Source organism: Haematobia irritans, chromosome 3, assembly GCF_050003625.1.
Source record: "Haematobia irritans isolate KBUSLIRL chromosome 3, ASM5000362v1, whole genome shotgun sequence".
In the NCBI taxonomy this organism is placed as follows: Eukaryota; Metazoa; Arthropoda; class Insecta; order Diptera; family Muscidae; genus Haematobia; species Haematobia irritans.
The window spans coordinates 34469611-34489976 of NC_134399.1; the positions used below are offsets into that span (position 1 = coordinate 34469611).

At 30.3% G+C, this 20366-nt stretch overlaps 1 protein-coding gene across 1 annotated transcript; it reads right to left on the reverse strand.

Moving 5' to 3' along the window:
* Positions 1-2499: 2499 nt before the first annotated feature.
* On the reverse strand, positions 2500-16892 carry aub (piwi like RNA-mediated gene silencing protein aubergine). Its single transcript, XM_075298774.1, has 10 exons — positions 16807-16892; positions 16565-16705; positions 12188-12416; positions 10742-11232; positions 10492-10684; positions 8284-8411; positions 6511-6665; positions 5956-6345; positions 5779-5889; positions 2500-4453 (listed from the first exon to the last, which is right to left on the reverse strand). The coding sequence occupies exons 2-10, from the start codon at positions 16667-16669 to the stop codon at positions 3553-3555; spliced, it is 2703 nt and encodes a 900-aa protein (XP_075154889.1). The 5' UTR covers positions 16670-16705; positions 16807-16892; the 3' UTR covers positions 2500-3552.
* Positions 16893-20366: the final 3474 nt, after the last annotated feature.

Genomic DNA, 20366 nt, shown 5'->3' on the forward strand with positions numbered 1-20366 from the left:
ATCTAGATGAAAAAGACAATGCGTATCAATTGAAATATTTTATGTGACTGTGATGTAGTACCTTTAGTAGTTTTGGTGCTAAAAACAAATGCTTTGACCTTCAAAATTTTATTTCTATAGAAAAAATTTTCAAATTTTTTTCTATAAAAAATTTTGTCAAAAATTTATTTCTATAGAAAGTTTTCTCAAAATTTTATTTATATAAAAGATTTTGTCTAAACTTTATTTCTCTGGAAAATTTTGTCAACATTTTTTCCCCGGAAAATTTTGTCAAAATTATATTTCTATAGAAAATTTTATTTCTATAGAAAATGTTGTCAAAATTTTATTTCAATAGAAAATTTTGCCAAAATTTTATTTCTATAGAAAATGTTGTCAAAATTTTATATCCATCGAAAATTTTGTCAAAATTTTATATCTATACAAAATTTTATTTCTATAAAAAGTTTTGTCAAAATCTTATTTCTATAGAATATTTTGTCAAAATTTTATTTTTATGGAAAATTTTCTCAAAATTTTATTTCTATAGAAAATTTTGTTAAAATTTTATTTCTAAAAACAAATGCTTTGACCTTCAAAATTTTATTTCTATAGAAAAAATTTTCAAATTTTTTTCTATAAAAAATTTTGTCAAAAATTTATTTCTATAGAAAGTTTTCTCAAAATTTTATTTATATAAAAGATTTTGTCTAAACTTTATTTCTCTGGAAAATTTTGTCAACATTTTTTCCCCGGAAAATTTTGTCAAAATTATATTTCTATAGAAAATTTTATTTCTATAGAAAATGTTGTCAAAATTTTATTTCTATAGAAAATTTTGCCAAAATTTTATTTCTATAGAAAATGTTGTCAAAATTTTATATCCATCGAAAATTTTGTCAAAATTTTATATCTATACAAAATTTTATTTCTATAAAAAGTTTTGTCAAAATCTTATTTCTATAGAATATTTTCTCAAAATTTTATTTCTATAGAAAATTTTCTCAAAATTTTATTTCTATAGAAAATTTTGTTAAAATTTTATTTCTATAGAAAATTTTAGCAAAATTTTATTTCCATAGAAAATGTTATCAAAATTTTATTTCTATAAGAAATTTTGTCAAAATTTATTTTCTATAGGGAAAATTTTGCAAATTTTATTTCTATAGACATTTTTGCATAATTTTATTTTTATAGAAAATTTTTGCAAAATTTTATATCTATACAAAATTTTATTTCTATAAAAAGTTTTGCCAAAATCTTATTTCTATAAAATATTTTATCAACATTTTATTTTTATGGAAAATTTTCCTCAAAATTTTATTTCTATAGAAAATTTTGTTAACATTTTATTTCTATAGAAAATTTTGTCAAAATTTTATTTCTATAGAAAATTTTGTCAAAATTTTATTTCTAAAGAAAATTTTAGCAAAATTTTATTTCCATAGGAAGTGTTATCAAAGTTTTATTTCTATAGGAAATTTTGTCAAAATGTATTTTCTATAGGGAAATTTTTGCAAAATTGTATTTCTATACACATTTTTGCAAAATTTTATTTTTATAGAAAATTTTTCCAAAATTTTATATCTATAAAAAATTTTTGTCTATAAAAAGTTTTGTCAAAATATTATTTCTATAGAATATTTTGTCAACATTTTATTTTTTGGAAAATTTTCTCAAAATTTTGTTAGAATTTTATTTCTATAGAAAATTTTGTAAAAATTTTATTTCTATAGAAAATTTTGTCAAATTTTATTTCTGTAGAAAATTTTGTCAAATTTTATTTCTGTAGAAAATTTTGTCAAAATTTTATTTCTATAGAAAATTTTGTCAAAATTTTATTTCTATAGAAAATTTTAGCAACATTTTCTTTTGATAGAAAATTTTGTCAAACTTTTATTTTGATAGAAAATGTCAAAATTTTATATGCATAGAAAATTTTGTCAAAATTTTATATGCATAGAAAATTTTGTCAAAATTTTATATCTATAAAAAATTTTATTTCTATAAAAAGTTTTGTCAAAATCTTATTTCTATAGAATATTTTGTAAAAATTTTATTTTTATGGAAAATTTTCTCAAAATTTTATTTCTATAGAAAATTTTGTTAGAATTTTATTTCTATAGAAAATTTTGTTAAAATTTTATTTCTATAGAAAATTTTGTCAAAATTTTATTTCTGTAGGAAATTTTGTCAAAATTTTATTTCTATAGAAAATTTTGTCAAAATTTTATTTCTTTAGAAAATTTTAGCAAAATTTTATTTCCATAGAAAATTTTTGCAAAATTTTATTTCTATAGGAAATTTTGTCAAAATTTATTTTCTATAGGGAAATTTTTGGAAAATTTTATTTCCATAGAAAATTTTTGCAAAATTTATTTTCTATAGGGAAATTTTTGTAAAATTTTATTTTTAAAGAACATTTTTGCAAAATTTTATTTCTATAGAAAATTTTCTTAGAGGCGAATTATGTATAGTGAGACGTTGTTACAGTAAAATTTATTCAACACGAACACAGGATATTTTTCAAGGCACAATTCATTTATTGAAATTCATGAGTTTTTTATAGGTAATATACAATATGTATATGGAACATACGTACATATGATACAACGAGAAAAAGAACTATCAATTCACTATTTAATAGTACAGTTGAAATATCTATCTAGTCATAGCTTTGGTTAAAATGAGGGTTTTGTTTTTAGGTACATATTCATTATAATTTTATATGATGTAAATAGCTCCATACAATTACCATGAAATCGATAAATTTGTGATGAAATGTGTTTATTAGTATAGAAAAATAAATAGCATTTGTGAGTCAAAGAAGTCACTTAATCAAAAGTCAATCTGACACTCAGTGCAACGATGTGCTGGTGCAGGATACTAAGTTCCCGTTTCAAAGAGGAAATCAATTTTATTTCACTGTTACTTTTCTTTGATATTGTAGTAAAAATAATTTGTGAAGCAAAAGAGGATTTAGAATTTCAATTTTTCTTTTGGTTGAAGTGGAGCGATTTGGTCAATGTGGGTTTTATTTTATTGTATCATTTTCTCATTGTACCAGATGTAGATATGTATATCTAATTATAAAAACATATTTTATTGTTAAGAATATAAAAATATTGCCTACATAGCACGAATTGAAAAATAAAAATTGTTATTTGGAACCCTTGGGTACCATGGTGCATGCAATGTAGGATAAAACAAAAATGCATATTTCAATGCAACTATAAAAATAAATGGAACGTAAAGCTATAATTGTCACATTGGTGATTTACTATTTTGTTTTTGGTAAAATATCTTATAAAAATGGTTAATATTCTTTAAAATAATTAATTGTAAAACAGGAGTCATTTTTATGCAAAAAAATGCATATAACATTTGGGGAGTTTCTTGTTTTTGTTCAGAGTTATTTAGTAAAAAAAATATTGTTCTTATTTCATATTTATAGGAACCGATTATTTGTAGCCTATTCTTGGCTTTTTGTAGATTTGTCTTTTTTATAATCCTAGGAAGACACTAAAAATCGTAGGGGAAACACGAAAAAATCGTATCCCAAACAAATATTTTTTAAAGGAAATATAATTGGTTTTCCAAGGCATTGCTTGGAGCACGGTGAATATTTTCAGCAACAAGGAATGCTAATTTATGGGCATACTGACAAACAGCAGGGACTCGAAGTGTTCCTGACCAATTATAATACAAATGTGTCATTTTGTATGTCAACATTTGGATTTTATCTGCATTTAGACCCATGTTATCATGTATAACATTGTAACTGGTTGGCGATACTGTGCCCTGACGAACGGATTGCGAAACTAGGAAGAAATCGTAGCGTTCTGGCAATGTGATAATGTCGTCTACAACGGTACCAGGACTTGGATTTCTGCCATTTACAAAATAGCGCGTGTTAATTCGTTTGGATACTACGATGAATGTTAAACGGCAACCACCTTCTACACCGGCTGAAGTGTAGATATCGTCAAGTTTCTTTTTAAGGAATTGTACTTCGGTGTTGAACACTTGATGCAGTTGGCCATCGCCTACGCCATCTCGGTAGAAAAGTATACGCGCTGGTAGAGTACCATGCACAGCACGGTAAGATTTCAGAGCGCATGTTACATTCATGGCTATTTCGTTGGACAACTCTTGGCCTTTCATATGTTGAGTTACAGCGGAAAAATATTTTGTGGATAATTTCAAATCCATTGTTGCAACAAGTGCACCATACGACTTGTTTTTCTCTTTCGCCGAATGACAGACATCAAAACCAATGGTCATTAAGCCACTCAATGGCATTTCGATCATCCATGGAGCGCCCATTAACTTGGCATTCATTTGTATCACGACTTTTGTGGCAATTGACATTAATCCAGCTGCTTTATCTGCCCGAGGTGCAATAACTCTCAATGTAACTACCTGTGAGGGAACAGGTCTATCCACACAGCATTTTTTCTTAATGCATGAATATCTGAAAAACAAATAATAGGAGAGAGAGAAAAAATTAAATTCACGAATGAGTTAAGATTTTCGAAATTGTATAGATTAACAAGGTAGATATATAACCTAACGCAGAGATGTCATCAATAAGAAGATAGGGTTTGTAAAGGGAATCAAAAAGTCGACATTTTGATAAAAAAAATTGAAAAGGTCCACTTTTTGGCTTTGACACTTCTTGTACAGATGGAAAAAATCGATTTTTCGCATTTTTAAAAATGTCAAAAATTCGACATTTAATTTTTTAAAAATTCTTCTTTCTGTGATTTTTCGAAAAAGTTGACTTTTCAATATTTTCCAAAATGGAAAAAGTCGATTTTTGGATAGTTTAAAATTTTGAAAATGTGGTCTTCCGACTATTGCGATTATAGAAAAGTCGGCTTTGGGCTATTTTTCAGTATTAAAATGGCTACATCAAAGTCTACTTTCAGTTTTTCTGACTAATGCGAGCGATTATAGACGACTTTTGAATAATTTTTAGCATTAAAATGGCTATATCAAAGTCTACTTTCAATTTTAATTCTTTAAATTCCAATTTTGTCACTATTAAGAAAAGTCAATTTTTCGACATTTTAAAAATTTAAAAAGTTCAACGTTCAATTTTTGAAAAATTCTACATACGGCGATTATTCGGAAAAGTTCACTATTCGAAATTTTCCATAATTGATTTTTGGATATTTTAAAAATTTTGAAAAAGATATGCCATTTTGATCAATATTTAATGACGATTAGACCACAACAAATGTCGATTAGACTCAATTTCCATAACGTCGATTACAAAAAAAAAAATGGATTTCGACTTTTTTAAATTTGTTTTGAATAATCGAAAAGTTAATTTCCATTAGTTTCAGAATAAAATATAACTTTGGCACTTGTAAAGCAACCGCCTTTAAATGTGAAAGATCAGAGCGTATGGAATCATACACAGGAATCAGACACAGAATATATCACCAAAATATGGTGATATATTGAAATTTTTAAAATTTGTAATTGATATAATTAACGTTTTAATCAAACTCGGAAGACTGACAAAATCAGTTACAATTTAATTTTTAATTGAATCAATTAAAAATTAATTGAATTTGATTTGATTGATAATGATTTCGTGATTGAAGATATTTCAATTAAAAAATTAATTGGATTATAATTAATTTCGTGATTAGTGAATCAGAGTTTTGTTTAACAATACGCCTCCTCCTTTTTATTAATTCTTGATATATGGTAGCATATTCTCAGCACCGCTCGAATTTAACTCTTACTTTTTTTAATTTAAAAATGTAATTATAATTTTTCACTTACTTTTCCTCATTGTTATTGGGTAGTACAAGCATTAATATTTGTGGATCTTGCGATGTTGTACGGTCTATAGCAGTGGAGTAAGATCCATTTCGATCATCTGGCATTTCTTCGCTATAAATAAATGCAAACAGAAAATCATTAATACCATAAGAAATATTACAGTAAAATAATACCTACTATCTGGGCTCCGATATATGCATTTTCATCGATCTAGCAGCTCGTATGCACATTTTTACAAAATCCTGAACTTCACGCATACTACGGCGTGGAGCAATGACATACCAGCGTTGTATATCGACATGTGAAAACATAGTGGTATTCCTGAATTCTCTTGTCCAATCAGCATTTTGGTCACATACATATTTTTTCTGATTACCAAATACGATTTTCTCGTATGGTAGGATACGTCCAGGGATTTCTACAAGATGTTTGTCAAGTTGCATATTCCATAAATCGAGCACTTTCATGCTCTCTTGTGAATTTTGTAAGCGACTATTGAATGTACGCAAACGTTCAATTCGAGTATTTGGAGTTAAACGGGTATGCTCACTCATGGCTCGCATTAATCTAAAATTGATTGTTTTAAAATTACAATAAAAGTATATGTAATGATAAATGTGATGCGGGTGATGCCAAAATTTTATCGTAGCCGTAGCTGTATTGAAAAATTGAAACTTATAATTTGGGATTTCGTAATTTTGGTATCACCATCGTATAGATCTTTCTTCATACTTAAAGTTACTACGCATGGCATCAGTTATTCCTGTGGCACGGCATATTTCCGGAATCAACATAATGAATTCATCCTGTCCACCACGAATATTCTTCTCAGTTGGCCGGGAAACAAGCAGAGGTTGTTTTTGATCACGTATTTGAATATTATAACGCTGAAAAACAAATACAAATATCATAGTAATTATAAAGGAAGGAAGCCATATTTGATACATCAAAAAGTCGAATTTTATGAAAAAAAAAAAAAAAAAAATATTGAAGTTCGTCATAGCTAAATTCAATAAATTGGATGATTTTCAAAAACCGAGGTCAATTCCCTACATTGCATTAATTTCCATTTTCATAAAGCTCTGTTAGTGCAAGAATAGCTAAGCAACTTTTAATACTATTTTACGGATATACAATTCATCCTGTTTATATAAAAGTAGGAATTCTCTTTAAACTAACTATCGGGAAAAAAATTAAAAATTAATTCGAGTTTTTCGATATATCAAATTTTTGAAATTACAGTGGACTTGCGGTAACGTGAACTAATTAAAACCAAGAGAGTTCACGTTAGCGAAAATGTTCACTTTAGCGAATTTCAGAAGTCTTTTATTTATGATAGTCTTTTATTTTTGTTATTAGTAATATTAAAAACTTAATTTAACTTCATGAACAAATTAAAAAAACAAGTATATACGGCCGTAAGTTCGGCCAGGCCGAAGCTTATGTACCCTCCACCATGGATTGCGTAGAAACTTCTTCTAAACGTAGCAAGAGGCTCCAAAACCAAATTTCGGGATCGGTTTATATGGGGGCTATATATGATTATCGACTGATATGGACCACTTTTGGCATGGTTGTTAAATATCATATACTACCACCACGTACCAAATATCAACCAGATCGGAGGAATTTTGCTTCTCCAAAAGGCACCGGAGGTCAAATCCGGGGATCGGTTTATGTGGGGGTTATATATAATTATGGACCGATATGAACCAATTCCTGCATGGTTGTTGGAGACTATATTCTAACAACATGTACCAAATTTCAGCCGGATCGGATGAAATTTTCTTCTCTTACAAGCTCCGCAAGCCAAATCTGGGGATCGGTTTATATGGAGGCTATATATAATTATGGACAGATGTGGACCAATTTTTGCATGGCTGTTTAAACCATATACTTACACCATATACCAAATTTAAGCCGGATCGGATGAAATTTGCTTCTCTTAGAGGCTCCGAAAGCCAAATCGGGGGATCGGTTTATATGGGGGGCTATATATAATTATGGACCGATACCATCCGACCTACATCAATTACAACCACTTGTGCCAAGTTTCAAGTCGATAGCTTGTTTCGTTCGGAAGTTAGCGTGATTTCAACAGACGGACGGACGGAGGGACGGACATGCTCACATCGAATCAGAATTTCACCACGACCCAGAATATATATACTTTATGGGGTCTTAGAGGAATATTTCGATATGTTACAAACGGAATGACAAAGTTAATATACCCCCATCCTATGGTGGAGGGTATAAAAACAGATCGGAAAAATATCAGTGGGTATGGAATTATAAAGCAATTTAAATTAATAATTAAAATTCACGAAAAAGGTCAAACTTAAAAATTTCGTAAGTGTATTTGAAATTGTATTGGCATTGTGAATCTGCCTTTAACGTCAAATTTTATGTTTTTCAGCGTTACGGAGGTGTTAGTGTCAGAAAAAGCGTGTTCACGTTACCGCGAGTGCACTGTAATTACAATTTCCAAAATATTCTATTCCTTACCGTTTTATAATATTGAAGATAAGAAATTTCACCGTCCTTTGTAGAAAATTTAGACATAGGCGAAGACTGGAAGTCAACATCATCCACTCTATATGTCTTATTATTGTAATCGGTTAAAACAACACTACCTGTAAGGAAAGAAATTAAAAAGATGTATATTAGAAAAAGGCAAAACCTCGAGTGGACTATTTTGGCTAAATTGACCTTTTAAAGGCTTTGAAATGCTAAAATAAATGGAAATGAAAAATGAGGAGTAAAATGTTTTTATTATTCTATCACTTATTTTTTTATTTTTCCTAAAAAAGTGCTACCATTTTAACGGTAAGAAAAGAATTCAAAGGAGAAAATTAATAATAAAATATATACATTCTCGTGTGTACGTTATTTCTGTGCCATATATTTCTTTGTTATAAAATAGGGATAAAAACATTGAACTTATTCAATTTTCATTAATTCAAGTCACTGTCATTGATTTATTCAAGCATATGCCACTCTGCTTTCAAATGCAATCGCAGCACTCTCCTATGTCGGCAGTGCTGAAAATGCCCTCAATTTGCCATTGTGCGAGGCTCTATTTTCACAACAGATTTCGAAGCCTTTTCGAACTGCTGCCGGTTTTTTTTTTAGCTCGTAGCACCAAGTTGTTAAAAAAAATTGATCCCTAGCAAGATGGAAATTTATGACAAAGATCATTGAGAAATAGGAAGATGTGAATTGAGGTGAGCTGTGTTAGTATCATAAACTAGAGGTTGGTAGTAATACCACACCGAACTTATTGGTTCTTTTAGCGTCCATTGTACAAAAAATTTTAACGAAACCTTTTTGTTCTTTTAATAGTTAAAAAATTAGTGAATTAATTTTTGTTGCGAATGCAAAATGGAAGGTTAGGTTAGGTGGCAGCCCGATGTATCAGGCTCACTTAGACTATTCAGTCCATTGTGATACCACATTGATGAACTTCTCTCTTATCACTGAGTGCTGCCCGATTCCATGTTAAGCTCAGTGACAAGGGACCTCCTTTTTATAGCCGAGTCCGAACGGCGTTCCACATTGCAGTGAAACCACTTAGAGAAGTTTTGAGACCTCAGAAATGTCACCAGCATTACTGAGGTGGGATAATCCACCGCTGAAAAACTTTTTGGTGTTCGTTCCAAGCAGGAATCGAACCCACGACCTTGTGTATGCAAGGCGGGCGTGCTAACCATTGCATCACGGTGGCTCCCATGCAAAATGGAAAAAGAAAATGAAAAAAAAATTATCAGGTTTTTTATGAAAGAGGGAGGTAGAACAAACTAGAGATGTGCACGAGACGCAAAATTGGCGTGAATTGTGAGTCACGCTGATAGCAACGGCGTGAGTGTGCGTGAGCAGGATTAACAAACCAAAAGTCGTGCGTGATCGTGAGTCACGAAAATAATTTCTTCGTGAGTAACGAATTTCGGAAAAATACGCTCACGAAAAAAAAAAAAACATGCCCACGAACATAAAACGCTTACGAGATGAATTCATTTACAATTTTAATGACACCTGGGATGCTAAGAGTTTAATAACGCTCTCGATTTTATTCATGATCATATTTTCAAACACGTCCTTAAGGTAAATTAGTCATAAAATGATTCGTGAGTCACGACATTTTTCGTGTCACGATATTTTTCGAGTCACGACATTCCGTGTGTGAGTACATCTTTTCGTGAGTGTGCGTGAGTCCTACCAAAAAATATCGTGCGAGAGTAAGATTTTTCCGTCGTGAGTAAAATATTAGTCACGAGCACACCTCTAGAACAAACCCAATTTACGCTATTTTAAAAAGGCGTCTATTCGATCCATTGCACCAAGAGTCTGCCACAAGCAATTTTTGTTGTGACAATTAGGTCTACGCAGGATCTTCGATAACGAAATTATAGAAATTGTTATTAATGAACTGATGGTTTCCCAGGGTTACTTTGTGATTTGATTACTTTTTTTTAAACTGAATAAATAATATCATTGCCTTTGAACATGCACTCCACGAAATGCAAGATTTCGTCAAAAATTACTAACCTTGAAATAACGGCCTATTTCTCATATACGAAAAGAATGCTATAGTCCAAAACCATTTAGAATAAAAATTCGACTATTTTCGGAGTTTCATTCGAATGTAAACTTTCGTTTCGCTTGTAAGAAACTGGCTGTATTTTTTTGTTTGTAGTTTTAATTGTAACAACTCACCGACCACTTGTTGTTTGAAAGTTTTTTGGTAATCCGCACTTTCGCGGAGACAATCTGTTAAAATATTGTAAACAGTTTCTGTTCGCATTACTTTATGCGTTATCTCAGCGCACAACAGGATATCTTGCTCATGTTGACGAATGGAAGTTAAATATCCAGGCCATATTTCCATGCGATAGGTGTCCACATTAACCTAAAATTTTGTAATCAATCAATTTGAACTTTATAAAGCATATTCGCGTACACTTACCCTTGCTGCGGGATCAAAGAAATTTCGGCCGACCAACTGAAGATTTAAACCTTCCATGGAGCGACGCAAAATCAAATTAAGTATTTGGATTAATTGGGCATCGGTAGCATCAACAATTCCAACATGTTTTAATATAATCTGTATAGTTTCACCTTCACGATTTTTTGTCAATAGTTCCTTCTGATCATCGGCAAAGTGATTTGTACAAAATAGCACAGTACCATCAAATATGTATCCACCGAAGAGATCTCGATGTTGGCCCAAGTAAGCACGACGCAAACGAACTAAATCAACATCTGGTCGAAAATCAACACGATACTGATGAATGGACCATTTGGGTTTCCTTAATATGCGAAAATAATTTGCTTGAATTGGAACTTTTGTGCCAGTTAAACCACTTTTTGTGGCTAAACCTTGAGGGCGAGACTGAACAATTTCGGTTATAACACGTTTACCTCGTACAGCACCACGGTTATCCTCTTTTCCAACAGCTAAAATAGATCACAATGGGAATACAGTTTATTTTTTTACAATTTAATTCCACATAAAAAAAAAAATTCACGATCATTTTTCCAATTAAAGGCGGGTATATTAAGTTCGAGTTTAGCCTCTAAATCATAATTTTTTCACGATTACTTTTCTTTAATAATCCATTTTAAGGAATACAAACTTTGTGAAAATTTGCTTTGGGCTATTCCCCATCAAGTTATAATAAAATTTGCAACAAATATGTATAATTTTAAGCCTTTTTTTACTGATTTAGTTTTCACTTTAGCGGCTAAACTGGAAGATAGTACTCACATTAAAGCCTTAAGGTAGGTATTAAGTTCGAGTTTAGCCGCTAAAATCGCAATTTTTTCACTATTACTTTTCTTAATTAATCCACTTTAAGGAATACAAACTTTGTAAAAATTTGCTTTGGGCTATTCCCCATCAAGTTATATTAAAATTTGCAACAATTATGTATAATTTTATGCCTTTTTTTAGTGATTTAGTTTTCACTTTAGCGATTTTAGCGGCTAAACTCGAACTTAATACCCACCTTTAATTAAAAATCAATTAAAAATTGATTCAACAAATTTTTAATTGAAACAAAAATTAATAGTATCAATTAATTTTTTAATTGATACTATCATTTCTGTGATTGAAGAAATTTCAATTAAATATTAATTGGACCAATTAATTTTGGCGATTGAACACAAAAAAAATGTAGTTAATTTTTTTGTGAAAATATATAATAAATTTATCTATATTAATAAAGTGGATCCATATTAATAGACTGGTCAACTATAATTCGTGCAGCTAAACTAGACAAAGACGGGTTTCTTCTGCAAATTCCATTGTGTGGCTATATGTTTATGAACTGGTCGATCATTACAGTAATTTGAAATCCCCGCACATATTATTTTCTGAATTATTTTTTTTTTTCTTCACTGATATACTTACCACCGCCAGCTGCTTCTGCTATAGGAACTTCTCGATGTGAAGTGGCACGACCTAATGCTGTTGGTGCCGGTGGGCGTTGTTGTGGATTTGATGTTGGCATTGGTGCTTTCATTATGGAACTTCCCCGGGCAGCACCAACTGGCCGTTGTTGACCCCATGCAGATGGTGGGGCACTAGCACCTGCTCCAGCATCCCGAACGCCTGCGGGACCACTACTGGGGCCAGGAACCTATTACAAAATTATTATAAGAGGATGTAGTAAGGAATATTGTTAGAATGAAAGAGTTGTGAATATATTTAATTACATATGCAATAGCAAAATTTGGAGTTTATTTTAAGAAACATCCCATCGACAAGATTTTTTTTTTTGAGAATTTTTATCTTATATACATACATATGGACATTTAAATTTAAAACCAATCACACATGCCTTTCAACTTTTTAAAAACTACAAAAACTATTTAAAATGGTGTCGTGTCTTGGGATAACTAACCAAATGTTTTTTGGTCAATGCATAAAACGAAGTGGGTGAGTTTTTGTAAACAAACCATTGTTGAAAGAAAACAAGAACTCCATAAGAAAAATATCGATGACACAACACAAACTAAATGGCTCCGAGAGTATCATATTGCAACACTTATTACATTCTAATTTCGTAGCATATACCATAAAATCTAAGAAATGACGACATCAATGCCTAAACGTTTCAAATATGCTCCAATATACATAATTCCATTGAAGTGGATGCATTTCAGTCATACAAAATATTTATGCAATTGATGGCGTTTAGAGATTCAATGGCCAGAATGTGAAGAGCATGTAAAAAATACAGAAATAAATAAGGACATATTATCTTTAGTGGAATTTAAAGAACTCGAAAAAAAAACAAATTCACATATTTATAAATTCATTTGGGTTATGGTTATATCGCAAAAAAAAAACTGTTAAGATAAGGATCGTCTAGAAATCAAGAGAACTAAATTTTCATGAAGTTAATAAAAAAATTTGTTTATCGGAAAATTTTGTTTATACAAATGTTAAAATTAAAAATTTGATTATTGTACGAAGAAGTTTTCAACCCCATGTCTGAGTCTGCCTAAGTATGGTGACTCTGTGGTATAGACCATCAATATGTGATTTAAGCTGATAAGAGTTTGAGTGCCACATAAGCAATTCTTGTTGTTCACTTTAATGCATCTTCTTTGTAACACAGTAACTTCGTTCTACTTTCAACTAAACTTTTAAATATACACTGATTCAATAGCTATGATCATAATTTATAAAATATATAAACAAAAAAAAAATATGTCCACCGTGAAATCTGGAGATCTATATGCAAACTTCTTGTACTCGTACTGAATTTATAATGTATCCCGTAAAAATTTCAGTGACCTCATGACCTCACATCTAGTGATCACTTTATATTGGGACTACCTCTGAGTGTGAAACAAATATGCTCGATATGATCAATTTCTATCGGGAATATATTCTAATGGTAGATATTTTCCTGTTTGATAGATTGATAAGAGTCTTGATGTTTTGCAAAATAGTCCACCTAAGACGTTATTCACAAATTTTCTATAGAAATAAAATTTAGACAAAATTTTCTATAGAAATCTATAGAAAATAGAAAAAAAAATGTTGACAAAATTTTCTATAGAAATAAAATTTTCACAAAATTTTCTATAGAAATAAAATTTTGACAAAATTTTCTATAGAAATAAAATTTTGACAAAATTTTCTATAGAAATAAAATTTTGACATATTTATATAAAATAGAAAAAAAATGTATAGAAATAAAATTTTGACAAAATTTTCTATAGAAATAAAATTTTGACAAAATTTTCTATAGAAATAAAATTTTGACAAAATTTTCTATAGAAATAAAATTTTGACAAAATTTTCTATAGAAATAAAATTTTGATAAAATTTTCTAAAGAAATAAAATTTTGACAAAATTTCCTATAGAAATAAAATTTTGATAAAATTTTCTATAGAAATAAAATTTTGATAAAATTTTCTATAGAAATAAAATTTTGACAAAATTTTCTATTGAAATAAAATTTTGACAAAATTTTCTATTGAAATAAAATTTTGGCAAAATTTTCTATAGAAATAAAATTTTGACAAAATTTTCTATAGAAATAAAATTGTGACAAATAGAAATAAAATTTTGACAAAACTTTCTATAGAAATAAAAGTTTGACAAAATTTTCTATAGAAATAAAATTTTGACAAAATTTTCTATAGAAATAAAATTTTGACAAAATTTTCTATAGAAATAAAATTTTTACAAAATTTTCTATAGAAATAAAATTTTGACAAATTTTTCTATAGAAATAAAATTTTGACAAAATTTTCTATAGAAATAAAATTTTGACAAAATTTTCTATAGAAATAAAATTTTGACAAAATTTTCTATAGAAATAAAATTTTGACAAAATTTTCTATAGAAATAAAATTTTGACAAAATTTTCTATAGATATAAAATTGTGACAAAATTTTCTATCGAAATAAAATTTGGCAAAATTTTCTATAGAAATAAAATTCTGACAAAATTTTCTATAGAACTAAAATTCTGACCCAATTTTTTATAGAACTAAAATTTTGACAAAATTTTCTATAGAACTAAAATTTTGACAAAATCTATAGAAAATTTTGACAAATTTTTCACAGAAATCAAAAACTGCAAAATAAGTTTTTTTTTATTTGGTAGATTTTAGATCAAGTTTTCTTCAAATTTTGGTATATTATTTTTGGATCATTTGGATCAAGTGACAAATCGTGCTTACGAATTCTGGGCTCTCCAAAAGGAATAAATTAATGATTTACTAGCTAGTACTAAAGCCAGTGTAGACATATGAAGATTAACTCTGGGGTTGGACCAAAGACGAGACTAAGAATATTATTCACACGTTTCAAAATAAAATATTGAGAAGTGTAGTTAAAGCGTCGTATGTACCATACGAAACACTGATTTACATCGAGACCTCAATATAAATTCAGTGAGAGAAGAAATAACTCTTCTGGCAAAATTCCACGAAAGACTTATTCCCCATACAAACGAAGAAATCCCAAATCTTAGATGATGTTGTTGTTGTTGTAGCAGTTTGGAGAATCATAATCAAATACTGCGTCGAAGAAAGGATTCAAGACGAATGATTTGAAGCAGCGTCTCATATACTAAATAAAATAATCTAAGCTGCACTGAACTCACGAACTAATATTAATAAATAACTAGTTAGTCTTATTTGAAATTAAAGACTAGTTGTAGGGTGCAATTATTTTGTGTTGAAATAAATAAAAAAATAAAGAACTGAATTGTTGTACCATGACTGAAAAAATCAAATCTAGATAGAGATTGACAATTTGTCACTTATGGGTGGTTCTAACAAGGAAAATAAATACTATCTTTGTAACACAAGAGGTAGGAAAATCCTTGGTTCAAATAAACGCAATTAATGCAATAAAGATTAATCAAATCTAGGACCTAAACAAAAGTCTGATCAGATATGACTGTATTTTAAGAAGGATTCGATCTATATATGTAACTTATGTTAATATTATAGCCAAATATTGATCATGGCCGATATACTAGAAACTCAAGATTCGCTAAATTGAGATCAAATAAGAGCTTCAATCACGAAGTGTAACTGAAAACAAAACTAGTCAAAAAATTTATCAAAACAATATTTATGAGTCTAAAGCAATAACACATCTCAAACTTCCTCCCATTTGGATCTCGAAAAAGTGAAGCCGGAGGTCACTCTGTATACAATGGCTATGGACACATCTTGTCTTATTATATTACATTCTTTATGGTTCCTAAAAGGAAGCAAGATTTAAAATTTCGGCATACCAAATAGAAATATTTCTTGTGACTAAAATAAGTCAAATCATCGAATATATCATAAACATGGACACATACCACTCCCACCCACTTTGCCAAATATATTTCTGAAACGAAAATTATGACACATTGCGAAAGGACCTGCCTGCAGATAAAACAGGAATGTGTGTGCTATCTTTGCTAACGAAAATAATGTAACAAGAAAAAAAGGATGGCGAGGAGGGGGACACAAATTGCGATTCACATCTGTTGCTGCTATTATGTTTTACAGTTATTTTCGCAGTCTTGTCTATTTTCGACTAAACAAACGCGCTTACTTCCAATATTAGAACAATTTACGATTGTGGTTTATCATAATCTATATTCCCGCCTTCCTAGCCATCCAACTACATCACCCAATCGTTGGGGGGGCTAGAATCAAAATTTTACCAACATTAATTCCAGTCTGTCGAAACAAGGTTCTTACAAAGCACAAGAATCTGAATAACCTACCAGAATATTCTGAATTGTAAAAAAAATATACTTACTGTCTGTGGTGGAGGACGCCTTCCACGGCCACCACCATCCCCATGCGCTTGGCTAGCACTTGCTCGTCCACGGGATCGACCAACATTTCCCGATGGCTTATCCATACTTGAAATTCTTATGAGCCTTTTGCACGTTTATTTCTAGGGTAAAAATAAAATAATTAACAAATAAGAATGCTGTATTAAATGGCAATTGCGCGCCACGGGAAATATTATACCGTTATAAGCCGTGGACAACTTACCTCACTCACCGAAACCGATCACTTAATGAATGAAGAACAAAAGACGCTGTTTTAAGTGTTGCCAATTTTCAATGAAAACCAGGTTGCCATGTTCGAAAAATTTAATAAAATGTTTAAACCGAGCCCAATAAAGACAAGAGCGGGAATTTTTTAAATGCATTTCAATTGGAGGATATAGACTGGTAGTTGAATTTATTTTGAGAACTCTCGTCTTCCCAACAAACACAAACATTGGAGGTAAGCATATTTTAAAAATGCTTTCAAACAATAGACCTTATGAATTAGCTTAGAATACAATATGATAATTTTTTAAAAAAAGAGCGATTTTTCAATTTGACGGCGCTTCTGAGAATCGCGAAGAGAGTTGTAAAAGAATAATTGTGGGCAAGTAAAACAAGATTATTTAGATGTTTATTAATTTGATTAAACATTTATAAATTCTTATAAATATAACATTTATAACACTATCACAACACATTTAACATAATTTTTTCATTAATAATAGAATGATGTTGATTTACAAGTGGCAAGTTACATGTTGCAGCGTCTATCAGCCAGTGTTTTTATTCTCGATGGAGGCAGCGTGTCTGTAAAATATCTGAAAAACAATCACTTTATTCCATTTGGAAAGTCAAAGATTGTTCACCAATATACCTTTTACAATTTTATGCGAAATAATTATGTTTTCAGCACTACATCATCGATTTTATTTAAATAAATTATAAGAAGCTAGTTGCGCTTGGTGTTTCACAAAATATAAAATGGCTCTTGTAACAATAGAGATGACATTTCATACTTTTTCATACGCTTCCACCATCACAATTGGCGATTGTTGCAGTGTCACTTACGAGTCTGTGGTAGCGATGATGATGAAATGGAACTTTGAAATGCTTGCAGGGTATCGACAAAAGGCAGACAATTTCGATATTTGCAAATAAACTTTCTATATAAAAGATTTTAAATGGCAAAGATGCTATTTTATTTATAGTGTGTATTGAGAATTTAAAACAATTGCAACAGCTTTTCGAATTAAGAGAATGACATGTTCGGATTTCGAGCCGAAAAGCAGAATTCCCAACGCTTACTTTTCTTTATTTATGTAAAAGATGAAATTGTACGCAATCAAAGCTTTAAAGCTTTTCGATCCAAATTTTTCAGAGAGGAAAAACTTATAGTCTGTAAAGGCCGGTACTCTGTTTGTTGGTGCGAAAAAAGTTCCCCTCAATCATTGTTTCGCGTTGAAAAATGATAGTGTTGACAATATATGTTGAAGGAAAAAACAGCCATTTTGGAACTTTTTCGAGTTTATTTCATTGAAATGTATTGACAACATCGCAAAATGTCACGAAATGATTACATATACATAGGCAACTAGTGGCTCGATTTACACACACACGCATACATAATAAGGGCTGTTTTCTTTTAGCACTGGATACCCTAATGCGCTTTACAGACTATCAGTTATTCCGGACGACAGTGCTCGTGTCGAACATATCCCATATATTGTGTACATTATAAGTTAAGTCCGAAGGCATAATCGATACTGCTGCTTGTTTATGGGATCGATAACACATTTGCCGATTATTTAGTCATCGCCGACAAGTCGTATCGATCCGACACACTGTAAGATTCCTTACAAACACCGACATTCCGTCCGGAATAACTGATAGTCTGTAAAGCGCATAAGCCGTGAAGGACTAAAAGAAAACAGAGTACTCGTTTATCCAGGACATCTCCAAAAATATGCACCACTGTCATCAGCTGTTCAAAAACAATCACAGAAAAGAAGTGAAATCTTGCATTTTTAATGTATGAAATGCTCCAATTAGTAATAAATTTTTACTGCTGCGATTATTTATGACACTATACCACTTTGAATTTCATGTTTTTCGATAAATTAGTCACAATAAAGTGCTATTGTGAATCGATGAAGCGTCACTTTATCAAAACACAATCTGGTAAGATCGGCACGACTTGCACTGATGAGATGTTCTGGGTAGAACACCAGTGCAACGATGTTCTGGATAGCCCATACAAATGTTGTATCCAGTGCGAAAAGAAAACAGCCCTATAATTAAATTGAAAAAGAAGGAGCAGAATCAGAAGTTATTTTACAAATAACTTTGGATTTAAAAAATCTAATTTTACAATGCTGCATTTTATTTTTTGGAACATAGCAAATAATTCTTGTGATTCTATTCATTGCTACCCCGGTACTATACATGTTGGTTGAAGTGCGAATGCTTGTTTTGCAACATCAATTGCTGTGCTCCTTTTGTTAACATTTTGTTTTGTGTTTATTATCCCGATGCCCAGTATAAATGAAACGATTGTAAAATATAATTCACCAAATAAAGCTTTTATTTTGTTAACATTTGTGTTTATACATTATTTATGTTCTACAATATAGTAGCAAGCGGCTAGATGTTGGTCGCTAGTTTATTACGGAAATACAACTCCATGTTATACTTTGTTTTATCAATCGATCAGATTACATTTTTAAATAATAATCCGATCCACTTTTGCATTATAAATTCACAAAAATCAGTTTAATAAATAAATTATTTCTTAATACACATTGCAAATGGAGCCATGTTATGAAAATCGATTTACGTCAGTTTTTCAACTCGAACAAAAAAAAAAAAAACAAAGTATCACAAATGGAAAAAATTTCGCTAGTTTTTCGCATTTTTTGGTTTTGTATGGAGTTTCAACATGAAAACCGAACAGAAGACGCATAACAGCCTGTTTCTGTATGTCGAACGAGTTCTATCGATCGACTGAAACGGAAACAAACAACTGAACTTACAACCCAAAATCTATGCATTTCAGTCGGTCGATAGAGCTCGGCATACAGAAACAGACAGTAACCTGCCAACATTTTTCGAATTTGGGGGCGCTTCTGAGAATCAACACTACGTCGAAAACAATCATATACGACATCAAAAAACTCGTCGGAAAAGCGCCGTCACTATTGAGAAGTTGTACCACGCCAAGTTACTACGAACAAGTTTCTCATCAGTGCAATTATTAGGTGCCTATTTAGATCAATTTCGAAGGACGCCAATAAGAACCCCTGCAAACTATCAGAAAAAGTGCATTTTAAGGTAATTGTAGAAGAATCATTGTGGTCAAGTAAAACACGATTGTGTAGATGTTTATTGATTTGATTAAACATTTATAATTTCTTATAAATATAACATTTTTCGGTTTATCTCATCACATTTAACATAATTTTTTGCATTAATAAAAGAATGATGTTGAGTTTTAAGTAGCAAGTTACATATTGCAGCGTCTATCAGCCAGTTTGTTTATTTTCGATGGAGACAGCGTGCCTGGAAAAATATTTGAAAAACGATCACTTTATTCTATTTGGAAAGTCGAAAATTGTTCACCATATACCTTTCACAATTTTAAGCGTAATATCTATATTTTCAGAACTTTATTTTCGTTTTTATTTAAATAAAATATAACAAGCTGGTTGCGCTTGGCGTTTCACAAAAAATAAAATGGCTCTTCTAACAGTAGTGATGGCAAAATACTTGTGACGGCCACTGTGT

Excerpts from the sequence above, each read along its gene's own strand:
- aub (XM_075298774.1), bottom strand. The coding sequence starts at position 16,669 with ATGGATAAGCCATCGGGAAATGTTGGTCGATCCCGTGGACGAGCAAGT. Across the intron at positions 6,346-6,510 it reads GCCATGCGTAGTAACTTTAA|ATTAATGCGAGCCATGAGTG; the intron begins GTATGAAGAAAG and ends AATCAATTTTAG. Across the intron at positions 4,454-5,778 it reads CCCAATAACAATGAGGAAAA|ATATTCATGCATTAAGAAAA; the intron begins GTAAGTGAAAAA and ends TTTGTTTTTCAG.